The 20,347-nt window shown below is 37.4% G+C and overlaps 1 protein-coding gene across 5 annotated transcripts in view; it reads right to left on the bottom strand.

The window, feature by feature from the left end:
- The window catches only part of iav (transient receptor potential cation channel subfamily V iav), a 63,663-nt gene extending 44,144 nt beyond the window's left edge, over nucleotides 1-19,519 (bottom strand). For 3 of the 5 annotated variants that reach the window (XM_033344014.2, XM_076625396.1, XM_076625382.1), the window contains exons 1-4: nucleotides 19,237-19,518; nucleotides 11,725-13,059; nucleotides 9,884-10,109; nucleotides 3,422-3,537 (exon numbers count right to left, since the gene is read on the bottom strand). In XM_033344014.2, the coding sequence (XP_033199905.1) occupies nucleotides 3,422-3,537; nucleotides 9,884-10,109; nucleotides 11,725-12,546 (1,164 nt within the window). In that variant the 5' untranslated portion in view covers nucleotides 12,547-13,059; nucleotides 19,237-19,518. Of the gene's footprint in view, nucleotides 1-3,421; nucleotides 3,538-9,883; nucleotides 10,110-11,724; nucleotides 13,438-19,236 lie in introns of those variants that run through there. The other 2 variants (XM_033344015.2, XM_033344013.2) reach the window with 2 other exon arrangements.
- Nucleotides 19,520-20,347: the final 828 nt, after the last annotated feature.

Consider the following 20,347-nt stretch of genomic DNA (forward strand, 5'->3'; position numbering starts at 1 on the left):
CGAAATACTTCCACTTGGAAAACATACAAATGCGTTTATAAAAAATATAACACTGAAAAAATGACTGAATATCTGCAACGCATATATACATAACATATACATCTATTGCACGTCACTATGAAAAACATGTAAAGCCAACATAGATAACAAAAGATGAAAGGTCCAAGCGATAATTCTAAGTGCGGCAAACAGAAGTGCGATTCATGGCTTACGATAATAAACGTAATTCTCCATTAAGTTATTGTGTTGTTTAAATTGACGGATAACACGAATAGATATTTGCGAATGTTCAAGTAACGTATATTCTCGTCAGTCCGTGGAGTTGTTCTAATGACGTGTTACCATCAAATGTGCTTCGTGATTAATTACACTACAACCATGCTAATCTCTGTGTACAGTATCATGGCATAATTGGTCATTTGACGCTTGTATGCGGTTTAAACGTGGTCGTGATTAGTACTATAAGTGGGATATATCATGGATGCTGTGTCATTATGATGTTCCTCCGTAGTTGTACACGATGTTCCATTAACTCCATTACAAGTTTCTTAAATGTCCGTAACGAGCAATCAATTCAATCTCGATATTATGTATGTATACGTATCGATAGCAAAAAGAAAAAAAAATGTATGTACATACTTCTTTTTTTTTTAACCTCGTGTTAACTCGGCCGACTTTTTTACATTTTTATCGGAAACAATTTTCGAAATAATACACGGATCGGTGGTTACCGCATAACCTCTTTTAATTTTCGATATGGAAAATACAGTCAGCGATATTTAAATATGAAATTTTTCATAAATTCTACGTATTCATGTTTTTTTAACGTTTTGTGCTCGCGTTTTACGAAACTATTTCAAATAACAGCGAAATTAATCAAACTAATTCGTAAAAGCGACGAAAATACGTGTAATTACGCTGCACGATTAATAAATGATGGCTTTACATGAAACGTTACGTCTTTGATTTCGTGAGAGTAATTCCAAAGTTTTTTCTCCTTGCGATATAAAATACTTTTCTTGTGTCAAGAAATAGAGAACGTGATATCGATTCCACGAATATAGACATTAGAGAACTGTGTGCTGTAAAGTTAGGAAAGCCTGTTATGTGTAAATACTCGCATGCCTGTCTATACATGTGTACATACTTTAACATTATAAGTTGAATATTTTTCGTATGATTGATGATATTCATATATTCACATCACTTCGTTCTTGTTGTTTGTGCAACACATGTATATAACATATAAATATTGCGATAATTTATACAGACAATTTCTATGCAAAATATAGTAAATTGATAAAATGAATATGTATGAAATTTTAAATGAAAGAATGCAAAAGTGATATTTCGCAAAATGAAAAATATGCATCAAATTAATCACATTTTTTTGGTTAAATTTTTCGATCTCTTCTTCAAAAAACATTCGAACGCCGTTTGAAGTTCAATTAATATCTTGATCCTCCGAAACTCCGATCATGTTACTATCAACTTCATACACCGGGACAAGAAACGATTCTAACGTGTTCTTTCGTTTCTATTTTTCCTTGTTAAGTAATTTTAATATTACTTATCAGAAGTTCAGAATTTCCACCTTAGTCGATCCTAGACTAAAATACACTTAATGAAACGTTTCTACGTGCTTAATGCCCATCATCAATGAAACTCCTCCATCGTTGAAAATACCAAGCCAAGTAGACATCAAACGTATGCCAAAACCATCCATTCTCACCCCTTTAACATTTTTATCGTGTATCCCGTACGTCAACCCTAATAATAATCCTATAATTGGATGTACATGTCAGCTGTCCTAATTGACGAAGCTCGTACGAGGCGCACCAGGTACATACACCAGAAATTTTCGTTGCTCAGGCAAGTACTTACACGTGCACGAGCGTATTTCAAATTATTCCGGTGATTACCAAGTGACGTCGAGTAGACGTTGGACGAACGTTGACTCGGAAACGATTGTCACTCGCGTGCTCGACGGCCGGACGATCGAGTGGCATCGACAGGATTTTCCAGAGGTTTTCTAGGTTGGAATGGTGAACGCGCCGCACGATTTATTTCGATTGACCGGGTCGGCCTGGCATTCACGATGCTATCGGCAATCTCCGAATGATCTCGTGGAACAACGATAGTCGTCGACGTCCGACTGATTGCGGTCATAATCACGCCCGCCCAATGGCACTTGATGCCTCGAAAGGGTTAATGAGCGGACGTTTTTTAAATTGCACGTACATTTATTTCATATTCGAAACGACGATGGTTCTCGCGTTCGAGATTTGTTTTGATAACGAGCTCTGAGCGACCACTGTAACCATAACCGTGCGCTTGATGATGAATGTAAATGGTAACGGAAGTACTTACCGCCTGTAACTGTCCGACCGCGCTTTTTCGTCGATTTGCGGCAACAATACTTACGTACAGAGTCTTCCAGGTTTTTGCTATAAAACGGTGCCAGCTGTGAGTAAAGATAAGAGAATAATGCTACATAAATGTAGGCTCATAAATGCTGTATTAAAAAATTATAACGGAGATAGGCAAGATAGGATCAAAGTAGATTTTCATTTGATAATTGAATTTTAATTTACGATAAACGAGACATTAATACCCACGATGGATAAGTCGAGGAGAAGAAATTGTTTGCTTTCTATGAGCATCGGATATGATTTTCTTGTAGGAGATAAAGGATATGCAACGCATTCGATGGAATTAAAGGAAGAAATCAACAAAGAATTCGTAGTGTAACAAATCGATCAATATTTTAAAGTGAAGCTAACGCAAATACTGTTCATTTATCTGTACGTTTTATTCAACAAAAATCCAGCCTGTTATCATTTGATATTTTTGTTATAACTTTTTAATGAAATACTTGTGAGCTTCTAATTATATAATATTTTTCTCTTATTTTTACCTATAGAATATGCCAATATCGTTTTGTGAAAAAAAACCTGAGAAACACGATATACAATGGTAAATAAAATGCACGAAAATTTTATACATTTCCAAAATCGAATTTATCTTAAACAAAGGCTCATTTACAAAGATTAAGGCTCTCGCTTTATCCCTTCGTATAGAATTATACTTTGTAAAGCTTTTTAATTATACAAGCGAAAAATAAGAATTCCTCGTTTACGAAATTTTTATTCTACAATTTCATTGCATCTGTTTGTGAAAAATTGCACACGTTGCTCAATAATACTACATTTAGCAAAGCGTCGTATATATGAGGCATGCGAGCAGCAAAATATCAATTAAATTCTTTGAACGTACAAGCAAAGGGTGGAAATTCCTAACGGAGCGGTCTAATGGATACCATTGCTTTCCCCGAGCAGGAAGAAGCTGGTCTAGCTAGAATCCGTGAAAAATGTCCGGAAAGGAGGTGGTAGCGAGAATATTGTCACGTGGACGCACTTACCCGCGCAAAGGTCTTCCATTTTTCCTCGAGTAATCGCTGAATAATACCACCGTCCAGCATGTCCAAGTGCTCCTCCTTCGTACCGTTCAGAATGATAAATAGCGCGGAGTTCCAGTCTGAAATAGAAATTCGGAGAGGACCATTTGCGGTTAATGGAACATCACTTTAGGGTTCTCTCTACGCCGCGATAATTATGGGTTTTGCATTAGCGGCTATATATATTAGATGCGCGAGTTTCCTCGGGGCGACGGTGGGCGGCGGCGAAGGAAGGATGGTGGCTTTTTCTGTAACCACGCCACGTGCGCTGGCTAAACTTTCTTGCATGTAAAGATAAAAGTTTACGCCGGCCCACCTCGATTCTGCAGACCACGAAAGAATTCCATCGAATCGTTAATCTGCTGGTCGAACTTGCTAAAAGTCAGCTAATGTTAGTTCGATGTACTACACTAGCCGAATTGTTGCACCGAACACATACAAATAACGACTGTCGCACACTATTAGAAATAGCCAGTAACTTATATGTCGTAGCAGAAATGAATTTGTGCAGTGAACGTTTTGATAGTTTTAATCGAGCGACGATACATAATATCGATGATTTTCATACATTCGCTGATCTTTTTTACCAGTTGCCTTATTTGTGCAAACACGAGCTCATATCTCGCTCTAGATCTTGGTTCGTTCCCATCTCACTGTGTTATTTATAGATTACACTGTATCTTATACATATATAATTTCCTTTCTACTTTCTTTTTATTAACGAGTGTCTGCCGTCAATAAATAGGGAAATGGGTAAACTATAACAGCGAATGTACTTCGACATTGGAAGTAATCGTTTGAAATTAATAAATTCAGACTTACTATTATAGTCACTTCAAACTCACATTGCACGATCTCCGTCTTTCTTGATCTATACCAATTGTGGCAAAGTAAGTTTAAAATAAAATAATAAAGAAGACTTTTGATTGATGTTTCGATTTGTAACAGCATGTTAGAGTATTATGATATCTTGACGCACATAAAGTACCACTCTCCTTGTATTTTTAGTATTCAAAGTCTTAAAATATTCACCAAAGGCAAGCAGTTGGAATGCTTACGGGATACCTATTACTTACACTTTCACTACTGAACGTGGACAGATAAATCTATACTACACATTTGCTAGTAACAAAACGTTATGCCGATTTCTCTCCGCCTTAGTACATACACCGTGAGCTTAAAATCTTGGTACAAACGAATTTGAAGATATTCAATGGCTAAAAGATAAAACGAGAATCGAGAATAACGAAACTGCGTCGAAGGTTTCATCCCCTTGAAAAAGAGCCACCGACAGTATCGCCTCTATTCTATAGTATTTTTGTCAAATACTGTACAAATATTTTAAAAATTTAATCCATATCATATGTACATGAAATTAACGACATATAGCACCTCATAAATCTGTCACGTTTTAGCTAAATCAAAGTTGGCTTGTACACGATCAATTAATCCTTTCATTCAAATCAAAAAATCCACGAACATTGTTTGGTCAACACTGTTACAAGCAATCCAACATTGTTACACTAATTTGATCGCGAAACAAAAGCAGTCTACAGAGTACGGTGGAGCGTGAAAGATTTGAAAGAACCGACAAATATCGAACAACGGCCAACGAACTTTTAACCGTGTCATCCGTATTGATTATCGAATTTTGTTCAGCTGACTTCGCCGTGAAGTATTAAGCGTTCATCGTTGGTAAGTTTGGTAAAGTTTAGCGCGTTCATCGATCGGATTCGTTTTCCTTTTCGCGTGTCGTCTCGACTAGACGCGCCGTGTCGCGTCAAATTCTTCGTACGATGGCGATGGCAACGTCTCACCTCGATCGTCTTGCCTTCAGACTCTTTAATCAGTCGTCGACCCAAACAAAGCTGCTTTCACGGTAGCTTAAAGCGTCAGGAAAGTTCGCAGTTCCATTGGATATTTTCAAGGAAACGTTTTAACGTTCGCTCGCGTCTGTTGTCAATCTCCATTCTCCTCTCTTTCACACTCCACCGCGACGGCGGCAGCGGAGCCGCCATTGATGGGAACTTCCCCGACAGCTTTTGGCTGGGAAATTGAATTTCAGATGTGCAAGCAAAATGGCAACGAATATCCGCGTCCCCGTTCTATCCGGTCCGAAACTTTCCATTCCAGCTCTGTCTTCTACGCCGATCGAATCGATGCTCGAGCTTTCGGACGACCGAATCTATCTCGTTCCTTTTCTCTCGCACCTCCGAATTATATGGAGCCCCCATTGTGAGATTCAATTAACTAAGCATTTAACGGTTCGTGGGTAGTGCGCGAATATTAATTTGACTAGCCACTTTGATGTTTCGCTGAAGCTTAAACGCTGTTACGGGACCGATCAATTCGATCTGCGACCAAATATCTATGCGACGCTGTACTTGTCCGATACATCCCGTTGATAATCACGCGGATTAAAATGTTTTAACCCCTTAACCTACAACTACGGACATAGCCCGTAGCAGATGATCGGATCAATCGTAAATATTACGGGCACTCTCGAACGTAAATCGTAGGTTAAGGGGTTAAGTCGAATAATGGAATTTAAGAGGTACTAAGTATGTAGGTAGATTTGAAACTGTTAATACTGTTGAACGAAACTTTGTAAAAGAAGGAAATATTCGTGAATTTACAGAAGCTTATTGAACGAGTACTGTTTGGTATTGGTAATAGTAATGATGTGAAATGAAATGTTTAAAGTTAAGCAAAGAGTTTTTTATAATTTTTAGATGCAGAGCTGTCCAATTTTACGAAAGAAATAGAATATAAACTAGTTTCTCACTATCGACAACAGCAAGCTTCAGTAACGAGAAACCTTTTTCGATAATTTAAAACAAGCAAACTCGAATTAAATCAATAACTAAACTTCCTAGCAAATCCGTGTCTTAAGGTGACACATTCTATCGCAGGATTTGTTCTTTAAAACTTTCTTAGGACATTTTTTACCAAGAATTTATACAGCATTTTCCATCGCTATCTTGCACGCACATTTATCCTGTTTCAGCAACATCCATAAAACTTTTGTAGTGCAAAATCTCCAGCACGCTTGATTAAAACAAAAGGAGTCTTCTCGGGGTATTCGTGATTTCACCCATACATCCACCAAGTTCTATCAATTCCCTTTTGCAAATTTTCGTCAACCACAATTTATTCACACGATATGTTACGCGTATCGGAAAATGCATTGTACACGATACCATCCAAGTGTCTTACGTCTGACAGTTGCTGTCGTCCAATCTTGAATTTTCGGCGATACATCGCCACTGTGTCGAACAGGGTGTTCAAAGTTCGCGCACACGACGAACTTCTCTATAGTAGGCGGTCGTTACCGCAACTCGTAATTATATCCAACTCCGGTACGAACCTCACGAGAAGTTTTCCCTGACGGTTCTCTGTTCTCTCCTCACCTATGGTCATCCCGTGGATCAACGAGTGGACCGAGGTGGTCGACCAGTCCCGCAAAAACGGACGTTGAGCCAAAGTTGAATAACGATTCGCTATCGCTGATAATCATCCCTAAGTGCTGCGTCCGGATAATTATTAACGTTTCAGCAGAGGCGGCCATCCGTGTTCCCAGTAATCGATTTAAGCTATCTTTCCGAGGTTAATTTCATCAGGGAACATCAAAAGTCGATCGCTGGTGATGTAATAGCGCGACAGATTATATCAGGAAACCTCTGTCCCTGTGAACGCATACGCCCGATGAATTTTCGTGTCAAGCCGCTCGATAGAGAACAAAGAGGCGTTAGGAATATCATCGATCAACTTTATCGCTTTTAGTTGCTCCTCCCCATTTCGTTTTCCTTCTTTCCCCGCCCCCTCTCTCCCCTCCCTCCCTCACTCCCTCCCTCCCTCTACATGATCGATAATGACGACACGTGGACGAAACATTGTCTCCCTGGTGGTCTGTATGCTTTTTCTGTCTCCCCTTTAGACCCCTGTAGTTTCTCTTGTATTCCCTTGGAGATCTTAGTCCCCTTCATTCGTTGAAAGAAGAGGAAGATTCTTCGAAAGAAGAAAGGAAATACAACGGCGGGTGAAAGAAGGTCTCGACGATTTTGTGTCATTGAGGATCCACGAGGAATTCTCACGATGCTAACAAAGGACAGCCGAAAGGCTTTAACAAAGGAATTAACGCGACTCCTCAAAACTGCGACCTCCCTGTAAAGTCTCTTTTCGAAGGTCCCCTCTTTCACAACGGCGCGCGTGACAAATACAAACGCGAAAAACTCGAACTGGGAAGAAAGAGCGAAGAAACGGCAAAGAAAATAAGAAGGAAAGTCTGGACCTTGGTTAGCAGACTGGTTTACCCAGCGAACTGAACTGGTCCGGCTAACCAACTGACGGACCCTGGCTGGCTGGCTGGCTGGCTGGCTGGCTAGCTGGCCTTGGCTCGGAGTAATTAAGCGTTCCCGTTGGAAGGAGAGCAAGCCCAAAGTTCACCCTCTCTTATACATATATACCAACGACATGGTTACCCTCTCTCCACCCCGTGTCATCCCCATCCTTTAGTCGGTAGGTTCGTCTTGACTCAGCTATCGGCGAATCCATCGGATGACATTCACGCCGCGGTGACAAAGACGGACACGGCTAGGAAACGAAGGAGCGTGGAGAGACGATGGTGGGTACGAAGTGGTAGTGAGGTTAGGTTGGAGGAAGAGCTGGGTGAAAGGATAATGGATTCCGAAACTAAATGAAACGCGAGCACCCAACTCCGCGTCCGCGGCTAATCTCGAAACTTCGTTAAATGGCCGTAATTGCATCCTGCAACGACCCGCTTTCCCTTGTCTTCCTTCTTACACCGTTTCCGCGCCCCTCTTCAAGGGTGGCATTCCCAACGTTGCACAATCTTCACACTGGCATCTATGCTTTCTCTCTATCTCTCTATCTTGCTGTTTCTGTCTTTCCCTTCCGTTTCTTTCTTTGCTTCCCATGAATCACCGAAACGTCTAGAAAACTCGCCAATCGTGGATGGATACATCCACTTTGCACGAATTCGAAGGTGAATGAGAGAGAGGAAAGGAAAGCAGGCAGGCTCAAGAGACTGCTGGGAACTTCGATACAATTTGGCAGAAGTCCGATTGCCGGGCTCTTTAAATGCAGATCGTGGCATGGTAACGGGGCTTAGCTTCGTGCACGGTGCGTCTCTCTATCGAAGACGAATTTCGTGGAAATTAAACGACGATCGCGAGTAATGTGATTGCTCATGGATATCGAGGTCTCACGATCGAATTATATGATTGCTCGTTTCTTGATTCAGTATTTGGTAATACTCGCAATTAACGAGTGTTATAACGAGACTTTCTCAAATGCGTACAAAGTCTGAATAAATTCTTGACAAAGTCGGAAAAGCTCGTCAATGTGAACGCTTAAAATCCGCAAAATTCTTAAAAAGGTTCTTAAAAATCTACAAGTCCATACGAAAGATCTTAAAAGATTCGCATGTTCCGTAAGAAAGTTCTTAACGTATCTAATCATATGTCTTTCGTCAACCACTTGTATAAACATTTGTGAACTGTTTAATTAAAAATCCTGTTTTGTAAAAAAGAAAAATTCTATTCAAATAAGGAGAATGTTTCGTTCGATCCACAATTCAGTTCCACAGTTTTTAATTCTAAAAATAAAATACAAAGTTCAAAATAAAAGTTCAAAAAATAAAATACAACGGTGCTTCGAAAGATGTTCGCAATTCGAAATCCATGGCGAATGTTGTTCGTCATTTATTAAAATTATTAAATCTGCACTCGATATATAGTAAAGTACGTATCTGTTATCAGAAATGAACAAACGTAACTATTTAAAAATAAGACAATTATTTTTGAATCTTAAATACTCTTTCGCACAAAAATTCTCTTCAAGGTTTTAGTGATTTCCCCCTCATATCAAAGAATAATATCATACGCGCAACTACATACGCGTAAAATCACATATCGAATCGAGCTCGAATCATGCACAGTGTTCTTCTTAAACCCATATTTTATCTCCACGAGCGCTGGTATCATCGAAAAATCGTTAGTACCTTAAATATCAAACCAAAACCTGGAATATATTTTATCTTCTATTACCAACGATATTCGCACGATCTGGCAATTCCATAAATTAAAGGTCCCAAAGCAGCTACAAATTTCCGGCTCTCCCAGAACACTGATTTCAAAGCACCGGTATTTCCCTCAGAAAATCAATCAAGAGGTGTCGATCGGGATTCGAAAAAGGCGAGCCAATTACATGGTATTACCGGAGAACCGGTATCCCCTTTTTTCCACCGAAATAGAAGAAACGATCTAAAGACGATTCGGCCTTGAGTCTTGGCAGTTATACGAAGGCACGTCACAAAGTGAGTGGCCACTTGAACGTTGCTCGTGGACGACGAAACCCGGACGACGATTCTCGAAAGCGTGTAATTCGATTAGCATTACGACGTACTTGTTCTGCCGTCAGGTAACAGCGTGTCGAGTGCATTCAGCGGATATGCCGAGCAGGTGATATTACTGTAACGCCAGAATTCTCGTGCAGACAGTTCCAACATCTCCCGAAAGACCTCTGCGCGACCCAGCTGGCAGGCGAGCGTCAATGGGGTCAGTCCGGCGGCATTCACGATCCCATTGCGAGCAGGAAGCTTCGGATGACGGAGGGCATACCCGAACATGTCCTGCGTTATACAGCCGTGCTATTGTACTCGATTTAGCGGAAATCTTTGTCGATGGTCTAAGAAAAACAGACCAGTACGCTGTGTGGTCTGTTGTTTAAGATGGTATTCGTTTGCGTTGGTTCAGTGATATCGACTTTTCTCTCTTTTTTATATATTCGTTGCAAGTAAATAAGGGATAGAATGTTCGCGCACAATATTGTAATATTAGATACGTAACGTAATAATGAAATAAGCGATGAAATTAAAAAAAATGCAAATGAATATTATGAAGAAACTTGCGATATTGACTGTGCTACGGGGGTTGAAAAAAAATGTGGTTTTATTTGTCTAAAATGTACACATATAAAAGCGTAATTCCTCTACTATCTTATTTTTTACTACCTTTTCAAAAGAATGAAGAAGTCATACGAGGTTAAAGTCGTATGGGCTTGGTATTGCATGTGTACGTATGTATATATAAACAAATCAAATCGTAGTTAATCGAGTTTTCGAATACTCGATGTTCCATTTTTATATACCGTTGCTTTGTTATATTTAATTGTTTATCAATGTAGCACGAATTGTAAAGATACATACTCTCCCGAAATAACTTTCGACTTGGTCGGATCATGATTCCACGAAAACCGATATAACCTTGTGAAAATATGCAGATAGTTACGAATAAAAAATAAAAAAAATCTGGCAAAAATATTGGTAAATTGCAGCTTGAAATTTTTTCCGGTTCCTTTGAAAAAAATCAATATAGCGATCAATTTTTGACCGGTTTGCCAACAAATAATCTTTATTAGAGCTTTGTTACACCAATAACCGAGTAAACTATTTTCAATTACGTTATATGGAAATTACCGATACGCAGAATAATATTTATGGTGAGTCGATTAATTCACCTGTTCGTTCGATATATTCTGTCTAATATCGTGAATGCTACTTCGATTTTATCGTTTAAACCCGTATGAGGCTTATTAATCCTTTATCTTATAAAGCTTTTATGGCTAGACGAGTTAATTAGGTTTTTAAACACTACGACTACGTCCACATTTGCTAGATCGCGAAACCTTTTAAATTTTCGTCGATATGCTTCCTGTTTATCATGTATGAATTATAGTTAGGTATACTTATGCTATAGGACAAGGAATTCAAGTGCTCAGTGTTGTTTAAAAAATTTCTATAGAAAACAATCGTAAGTTATTGTTCAAGGTTCTCTGGACATACAATTTCAAATAATAATAAATATTTCTTCTTCGAGAATTATGATGCGATGTTTATGCAGAATAGATGCATACACATATACGTAAGAAGTTGTTCTGTCAATAATTTATTAAGGAAAATATCATAATGTGGTATAAAAGATGCGTATAATGTGGTATAAAAATGTGTATAAAAGATAAAAGAAATAGCATCACATATTAACTATTACCACGAATTGAACCTTGAATAACGATATATACTTGTACAAGATATCGTTCGATTAATCAACTTACATATTATAGAAAAATATGCCTCTCGAAACAGTGAAATAGAAATATTCAAAGAATATTGCAGAAACAAAACAGTAATTCAAATGAACATTTGCTTAGAATAACGTACGATATAAGCAAATTTAACAAGTACATACCAATTTATCACAAACGACTACCATATGTAGTATCATGTTCCCAAAAGAGTCCTGCTCGTCGGGATCAGCGCCAGAGTCGAGTAATAAGTTGTAAACACTCTCGTTTGCACAGCAAGCAGCCCAGGCGAGGGGATACTCTCCCAGGTATGCTAATCCCTCGTAATCCGTATTCTTAGCTGGATTCGTTCGTTGTTGGTCCCTAGGCAGGAAAAAGCTGCCTATCGCCCTCTGAGAAATAATCGCGCCCGCCTCCACGAGATCTTGAACCAGTTCATTATTGTTGTACGCGATAGCGAGATGCAGAGCGCTAGCGCCGAGGTACTCCTCGCCCTCGACTACGTCAATAGCCAATCGTGGAAAGCACTTAAGCAGAATACGCGCTAGTCGTGTGTGTATCCTGGTATCGCATATAATCAGGACATGCAGGAGAGTCTCTCCGAGTGATCCTCTATATTGCATCTGCCAACATGCTTCATGATCGTTCCATTGAGCCAGAGGATCAAACTGTGACAAAGAAGCCTCTATTGGTAGCACAACCTGCTCGAGGTCACGGAATTTCCAACGTAGATATTCCGCCCGATTGATCGCCTGACCCTTCCCATCTGCGTACATCAGTACACCGAACTGTTCCCTGATCAATTTTTCCACTTCCGCTTGGCCACCTTGATTGTACGACTCGATCAGCTCGCCGCCCTTCTTATAATTGGCCAGACGATACAATAGACATTGATCCTCGTCGCTCGCATGACTGATCACTCGATCAAGGATCGAGCCAGCATTCACCTGGCTACCGCGACCTCGACACGAGCAGACACCACCCATTCAGACATCCCTCTTTACGTTCTTTCACGTCCTCCAAACGTCTTTTTCTTGACGTTTGTCCACTCTAGATTACGCTTTTTCTTCCTTCCTTTTTACTTCTTACCTGCCACTCTCGATAGGCCTACGATCTTTCCACGATCCTTTCCTTCGGTTTATCAACTGCCAGCCGAATGGGATTCTCGTCGAGTGCTTTCAGGTATCCTCCAAGATAAGGGTTCTTCCATTTTTCAACAGTTCTATCCTGGTGGACGGGGTTACTTCGCTGTGTGGCTAACCGTGATCGACTCCCCACGCTGGATACAACCCTTGAGAGATTCCTTCGTGCCGACGAAAGGTGGCACACAGGTGGAAAACCGTTTTCAAGCTATAGCAACCAACAGTGTACGCCCGGTGGTAATCTATAAACAGTACCTGGCTCCGCTTGATACGAGAGAGTCACTGGATAATGTCTAAACTTTCGGCTCTGTGTCAAAACCTATTTTTCTCGTCAATACGGCCTTGAATAATATTTCTCTAAGACATTATTATTTTTATTACTTATCTATTTTTTCATAAGGCTATCGTAAGTTTATGCTTTTTCGCTTTTTCATTCTCTTTTTCTTGGAACATCGGCTTGTCGATAAAGTTTTCGCGTGAAATGCAGTTCGACAGTGACGAGCGAATATTCGCTCCACTTTTCCTTCGCTCGACCTTAACACAGATTGTGACGTCTGAATATTATGTTCCCGCAGATAATTTTAGAAACCGATTAAGAGAATGCGCAAAGCATTAAAACAGTGGACGTGACTTGCAAAATATGAAGACAAAGCTGCACGAAATTGATGGAAATCTTCGCTTTCTGTGATTCCAGATTCATTTCATTGTGTGAGATTAGAGAAAGTCGTGAGTTTTTTCTTTTTATCGAATACAAGGAATTTTTACTTTTCGAAAACAATTTTTCATAATAAAAATTCAATTTTTCAAAATCATTGTCTATATGTATATATATATATATATACATATAGACAAATATATATATATATACATATAGACAAATATATATATATATATTTACAGGTATCCATACGTATAATATCAATTTTCTTCTTATTTCTTTTTGTATAATTTCAGCTTTTATATCAATTTTTGATCAGTTTTATTTCAATAACTGTTCATAATGAAAGAATAAGTAGCAGCGTACATAAATTTATTTTTTAACAAAATATGAAGGATCCGTTGTTAGTATACATGTCTTCTCGCTCCTGTGTTAGTTACACTTTCTCTTTACAACATTGAAAGTCTTTCTGTTTATTATCACGAAAGCAAGATTGGAATCTAAAAATTCCAAGAACATAGTGAATGTAATAGAAATATTATGTTTCCCTCTGTAAAGACTTTTAACTTCGATAGGACTTTTAACCGCGATAGCAGTTTAACGATGAATCTTTTACGGAAAGAAACGAACAATGTTATTCGACAGCGTGCTATGATTGCGTGATTGTGTCGCGACATATTGTCGTCGATTGAATGAATGGAACCAGGGAAACGCCTTTCTGAATGGATGTGTACGAGAAGAATAAGAGCAGATCACGTGCAAATCATAAAAAAAATCAATAAAAGAAAAATGTACATTTAGCGTAGTTTAACAACTTGTGTCTCGCTTGTCTTTTTTCAAAGAAAATAATGTTTCGTCTGTAGGAATACGTAACGAATTGACGTGTTCAGGTTATATCGTGAACGCGAAGAATGAATCACACGTTAATATGTACTATGTTTTTTATGATTTGAAAGAAAGTCAATGATTATAATTTTATATAATAGAGAAGAAATTAGTAAAGTTGTATTTAAAATTTTCGAACAATTTCATATTAAATTTTATTTAGTTCATAATCAAGTGGCAAATTATTCAATCAATATCACTTGAACCAGTCAGGAGTTAGTAAACTGATTATGAAATATTTCCTGGGAATAAAAATAGGAACTATGGTAAAATGTCTTGGAGGAATATGCATTCGGAAACGTCCTGCCATATTGAAGATCGGAAAGGAATTTCACAGTCTTAATGTAACTTATCAATTACTTAAAGCAAACTTTACTATTCGCTGTCCGTGAACTGTAATTCTTTTGTAGAATCGTTTAATCTATAATGAAACATTGTTGAGTAAATTTATGTCTCACAACTTAATATATTTGTAATTGCGGAATTAATAATAAAGTTTAGTTAAGAAGTAAAAAGCCATTGAGCGATAGGAAAATTAGTTTTGCCAAAATTTGCCCCAATCTTGTCAAAACTTAGAAACAGAACATACTGAATCAGTTACTATCAATGCGAAGATCATACAATACGAGGTAGTTCACGGTATTTCATTAACGAGTGAAGTCTTGTGGAACAATGAGTGACATTTTGTCACAATAAGATTTATTTTACATGATTACTAAGTAAATTACATCAAGAACGTAATCTGTCCTCGAGATGTTCAAAGTGATTTCCTGACAGTCATCGTATATGATAAAGCTTCTGAATGTTTAGACGAAATTGAATAATCAGAATATTGGAATAATTGGAAGCTTCTTCGGAGAAATCATACCTTTCCTTCCGTTTGAATAATTAATCGAAATTTTTTTATTTTAACGAAAGTTAATTCGCAATATTACGTTACCGAATCAAAGCATATTATTACTATGCAATGGTTCAGCATCTAAGTGCTTATATTTTCGTTATCCATAAAATTAGAAAATTAAAGGAAGAAGGATTATTCATACATATCTATTAAATTCGAGGAAATGACTACTTCGTATTTAAAGTTTTAATTAAACGTCGAAGAAATGGAAATGCCTCATTCTATCCGAATAACGTTCTTTTATTAAAATTTCGAACCACGATTTTCAAATATAGCTCCGATAAAAACGGAAATAACCACAATTTAAAGGAAGCGAGTTGAAATGGTCACGATGCATTACTTTATTCTTTCCGCGAGCAAATCATGCAGTTCAAGCTCGAATGTTCTGGACACGTCACCATTTGCAGGTACACTGCATACAGTCAAGGAGAAAATATACGTGTGTAAACGGACGGTGTAATTACGATATTTTCAGTCGTGATGACTCAACATTTGCGTCGCACAATGGTGCTGGTACCAGTCTCAGAGAAGCACACTTACTATCATTGCACCATTAACCGATAATGAGAAACAGCCTGACGACATATTATCTAAGAAATATTCTGTCGAACACTCTTCACGCAAAGTTTTTGTCGTTGTCCATAGATACCAATCAATGTCCTAATTTCTAATAAGGGAACAAATATTACCTTAAGATTACGTTCCAGACAGTTGCGTAATCGTACAATCGCTTTTTCTTGATACACAATTTCATGTTAAAGTAATTGTAAATTATATACTACAATATAGTAGACTTAAAACTAGGAGAACTACTAAACCGTCTAATTATATGATCAAATTGTTGGATCCTAGCCAAAATCTGCTGAACTTCGATTCCTGATATCTACAAAATTGTATTTAAAATTATAGATTGTTAACTGTGCTGCTCTGCTAATGACCTCCGCTGTTGAAGCAACGTTAAATGCATATACGTTATATAACGTTATATAATACAATCAAATTATCAACACCGTTCGAAATAGTTGACTTGCAATTTGACAAAAATATTCGACGTATACATATTGTTCACTAACAAAGTTACGTAGGTATACAGGGCATTTTGTTTAGTTGGAAACGATGGAATGTTTCACAAGTTGAAGTTACCAAAAAATTGTTCTTACAGAATAGTTTTACAAATTCTCTAACCAAGTTTCCAGCAAAGATGTTTTCCTAAACACGTGCAGGGCATTTCAGTACCTTCCCGCTAAACTTCACCGGTGTAGTCTATAACCAAAAATAAGAAAAAGATATTTTATAAGCTCCTGTTCCTAAATGCTTCGTTAGAAATTACAATAAAAATATGAAACGACAATAGGATACTTTCTTCTTCGATATCACATGGGAGTTGATTATCGGTTCGCATTATAATATCATTTCAAATCGTAGCCTGTTATTAAGAATGCAAAACTGGCATCTATGGGAAATATAGTCTATTGTGTTACTAATTTCTTGTTGGAAAATGGAAAGGAAACTGTCCTTAATTGCGTAAATAGGTGCGAATTAATATACGAATATAATAAATATATATAATAAATATAATAAATAGTAATTCTTTGCACTAACTCTTGATGCGTATTAATTTGTGTTTCATAAACTTTTTCTATCACAGTTTCTCACAAGTGAAAATCCATTGGTGAGATATCTGGTGATTTTAGTGGCCAAGAAACAAAATAAGAATCAGACCAAAGTATAATTGTTAGAAGGTTACTAAGAATTTATGATTGATTAAATTGATTGTTTAAATGATTAGTTAAGATTTATATAGCGATAAGTAAAGAGTGAGATTAGAATAAGTATAATGTAAGGAAGGCAATTATATAGAATTTGTAAGGAGTCATGCATAAAATCGGGAGCCTCCCAAAGCCGAAAGGCAAGAGGTAATAAATATAAATACAAATACAGTATAGCATTCTTCTCTTAGCCTTGCTTATAAAATATACTGGAAAAGTTTTGCGGAAAAAACTGGGACTTGTATACAATTCTTTTCTTCTGAATCAAGCTTCATTTCCAAGAAATATTCCCATATCATTAATTTTTTATCCATAAAATGAATCGCGGTTGTACCTATAGCAAGCTAAAATCCGATTGCGTCATATTAACATTATTCAGCTCGGGTATAATGCAGCTACTACGATCACGTAGACTAATATAGACTATTTTGTGAAACTGGGTAAACAAAGAGACCTCAGTGGAAGTCTTGAGTCAAGCAAATAAATTCAACGTTGTGACAAGAATCCTGCGAAAACGTATTTATATTTAATAGCGAAACTCGTTCCTCCTTCGTTTCATCAAGCACTACGATTGTAAGAACGTTAGACGTTTATCTCTTATTTGTGCATATATACATTTCCACTCGCAAATTATTACTCGCTAACGACAGAGAAACCCAAGTTTACTGCAACTACATGTACAGATGTTCTCTGAGTTAACAGCTCTGCTCGTGAATGAGAAGTGGATCTTATACGTCCATAAAATGGAGGAAGCTTATTCGAACTTTGCTCGTAGATCATGATATCTAATCTCTAATTTCGTTTACACGCAAGAAATTAAAATTATGGATTACATATATCGTTCTTCACTATTGGAAATTGCGATTATCGAAATGGAAATCATTAACAAAAGACTATCCTTACTTGGAACTAATATTTATAAGACTAGTACTTTTTGAATTTCACTTCCTGGAAATGATGTAGGGATAATAACGAGTACAAAAGTATAACTGGAAAATGAAAGAAACTAAAAGCAGATGACGGAAATGACAGTGACACAGGTAAGGTAAACAAAGATAACAGTTATCGTTTGAAATAGCAGTTAAAATAGAGTGCTTTAAAAAATAAATGGTATTAAGAGAAAATTTATATTAATAACATGATTAATAGATTAATATTATAGCAATGAGCACAAAGGTGATTTTCTACAAAATAATTTGATTTGAACCTACTACATAATATCATACATTACATGTAATTACAGAAACGCAATCTATTCCGTTTTGTTATTCTTTAAAATAATCGAACGAAGTACAAAAATCATATCTCGCAACCAACGGTCTATCACTTCATTTCTGCGAGTGGTGCAACTGATGAAACAAGAAGATAAAAAAGAGAACAAAAAAGAATAGAGAAAAAAAATAAAGAGGAACTGTCGTCGTTGCAAAAGAGATCATACTAAAAAGTCATTCGCGACGAAAATCAGGATATCGACGGGCACAATCGTAACACACGGCTTTATGGTCTCCGATAAAACACCGGAAATCCTCGTACATTTAGAACGCAAGCCACGTTGTTTACGACTTTACGAGACACCAAATTAACGCCGACGCCTGGTCTTCTCTTCGAAATAAATCTACGCCAACTGATGATCGTTCGATTCATTCTACACTTGAATTTCACGATTTCAACGAGCCATCACGGAGAAACGCCGCGAAATGGAGGAAGTAAATCGTTCGAGCATTATTACAGGATATCGGAAAATTGGTAACACTGCTTTGTCGCCTGGCCTATCGCAAATCGATTTTATTTTATTTTTCAAATCATTGTCCGATGTGCCTTTGTTGCTATTAATATAACACATCAATTATCGATGATCGCCACGTTTCGAACATTATGTCGAATTCTGGCGAAAATATTACGTAACAGTCGAACACGTCGCGTGCGTAAATTTTATTGAATCGCATTATGCAAAATCGCAACGAAAATGTAATACATATTTCTCGAACGATTTCGCTTTGTTAACTCGATGCACGATCAAACCGATCACTCATGGTTGCTCGAACACCATTCCAGATTTTCTACGTTATAAATCGTAATCGTACACTCGACTGGAAAGATCGGAGGAAATGGACACGAAACGAAAAACAACAATGAAATACGACATCACGGTCGATCCACGGGGCGCATTTTCGCGAAATCGGTGCTGGTTTCCAAGCAAGTGTAGCATCTCGAAAATTCGACGGAACATACGTGCAACGTCGTTAATGAAACTTCCCATTTATATTCCACGACCGTATGATCGTTTAACGTGCGTCGTAACAGCTCGCATAAGTACTCACGATTCACACTGTAGGCCATTTACTTGCACGATCGTTTGAAACATTCGCGTATTCAATGACCTGTTGGAATTGCATCATTAGCTAAGAGGAACTACGTGGTTTCGTTGACAAATTCTCCATTCGTCGACGATTATACGATCTTGTTTGTATCTGGTTGCAAAAAAATTGCCACGTCGTCGAATGTCTGGACCCGTTAATAATGACTTTTGAAATTCATGAAGTGTCACACTTGCACATGTTCGGTGAAAACAAGTTTAAAAGTATACACTCTTCTTATTCTACAATTACAACCAGTTATTACATTGCTATCGCATGTACAGTTAACCTTTCCTTGTGGTGATATGAAATGATCAGTTATATTTGCATATCTGCAAAGGTATCCTTGACGTGCGTTTTTTTACGTAATGTTTGTAAAAATGAATTGAGGTAAATTGTAAATCGTAGAACGTGCAAATCAATCTGGCATGAATGACTGACGTTTAAATGAACAAGAATTTTTTAATGAAATTGTATTCATTCGCAATGTTATTGAAATTTTGCGAACGTTTACTAAATGGAAACTTCCATTTTGAATACCACGACAACATTAATTATTAAATCGCGTTCCTAATGTCTTATTCTACTTTATATAGCGATATATTTTGCATACTAATGTGGCTACGAACGCTGAGTATGTGGTGCGACCACCGGCCATATTTAGGTTATGTTACTTTATCCTTATATTATTATATTAGATAATATATCTCTAATACTATCAATTGCAATTTTATGGAAAACTTATTGTAAAACTAACAATTTTATTGCAAATTTATGGAAAACTTACAAAAATGATAGACACCTACCTTAATAAATTTATTTTCTAAAAATGAAGCGACAATGGGTTATAGTGAAAAAGAATGTTTGTGTCACTACTAACCTTCATTTCTATTCCCTGCATCATTGACTTCTAAAACAACTTGTACATCATCTTGTGTCGTAGGGGAACACGGAGAAATCTAATTCACCTTTGAACCAGAATAGACTGATTACCGCACATAACAATTCAAGGTAGACCAACGCACGCACAGACATCATTAGCATGTATGTAGTTAATGTAGCTATACATATCTAC

Source organism: Bombus vancouverensis, chromosome 2, assembly GCF_051014615.1.
Source record: "Bombus vancouverensis nearcticus chromosome 2, iyBomVanc1_principal, whole genome shotgun sequence".
Lineage (NCBI taxonomy): Eukaryota > Metazoa > Arthropoda > Insecta > Hymenoptera > Apidae > Bombus > Bombus vancouverensis.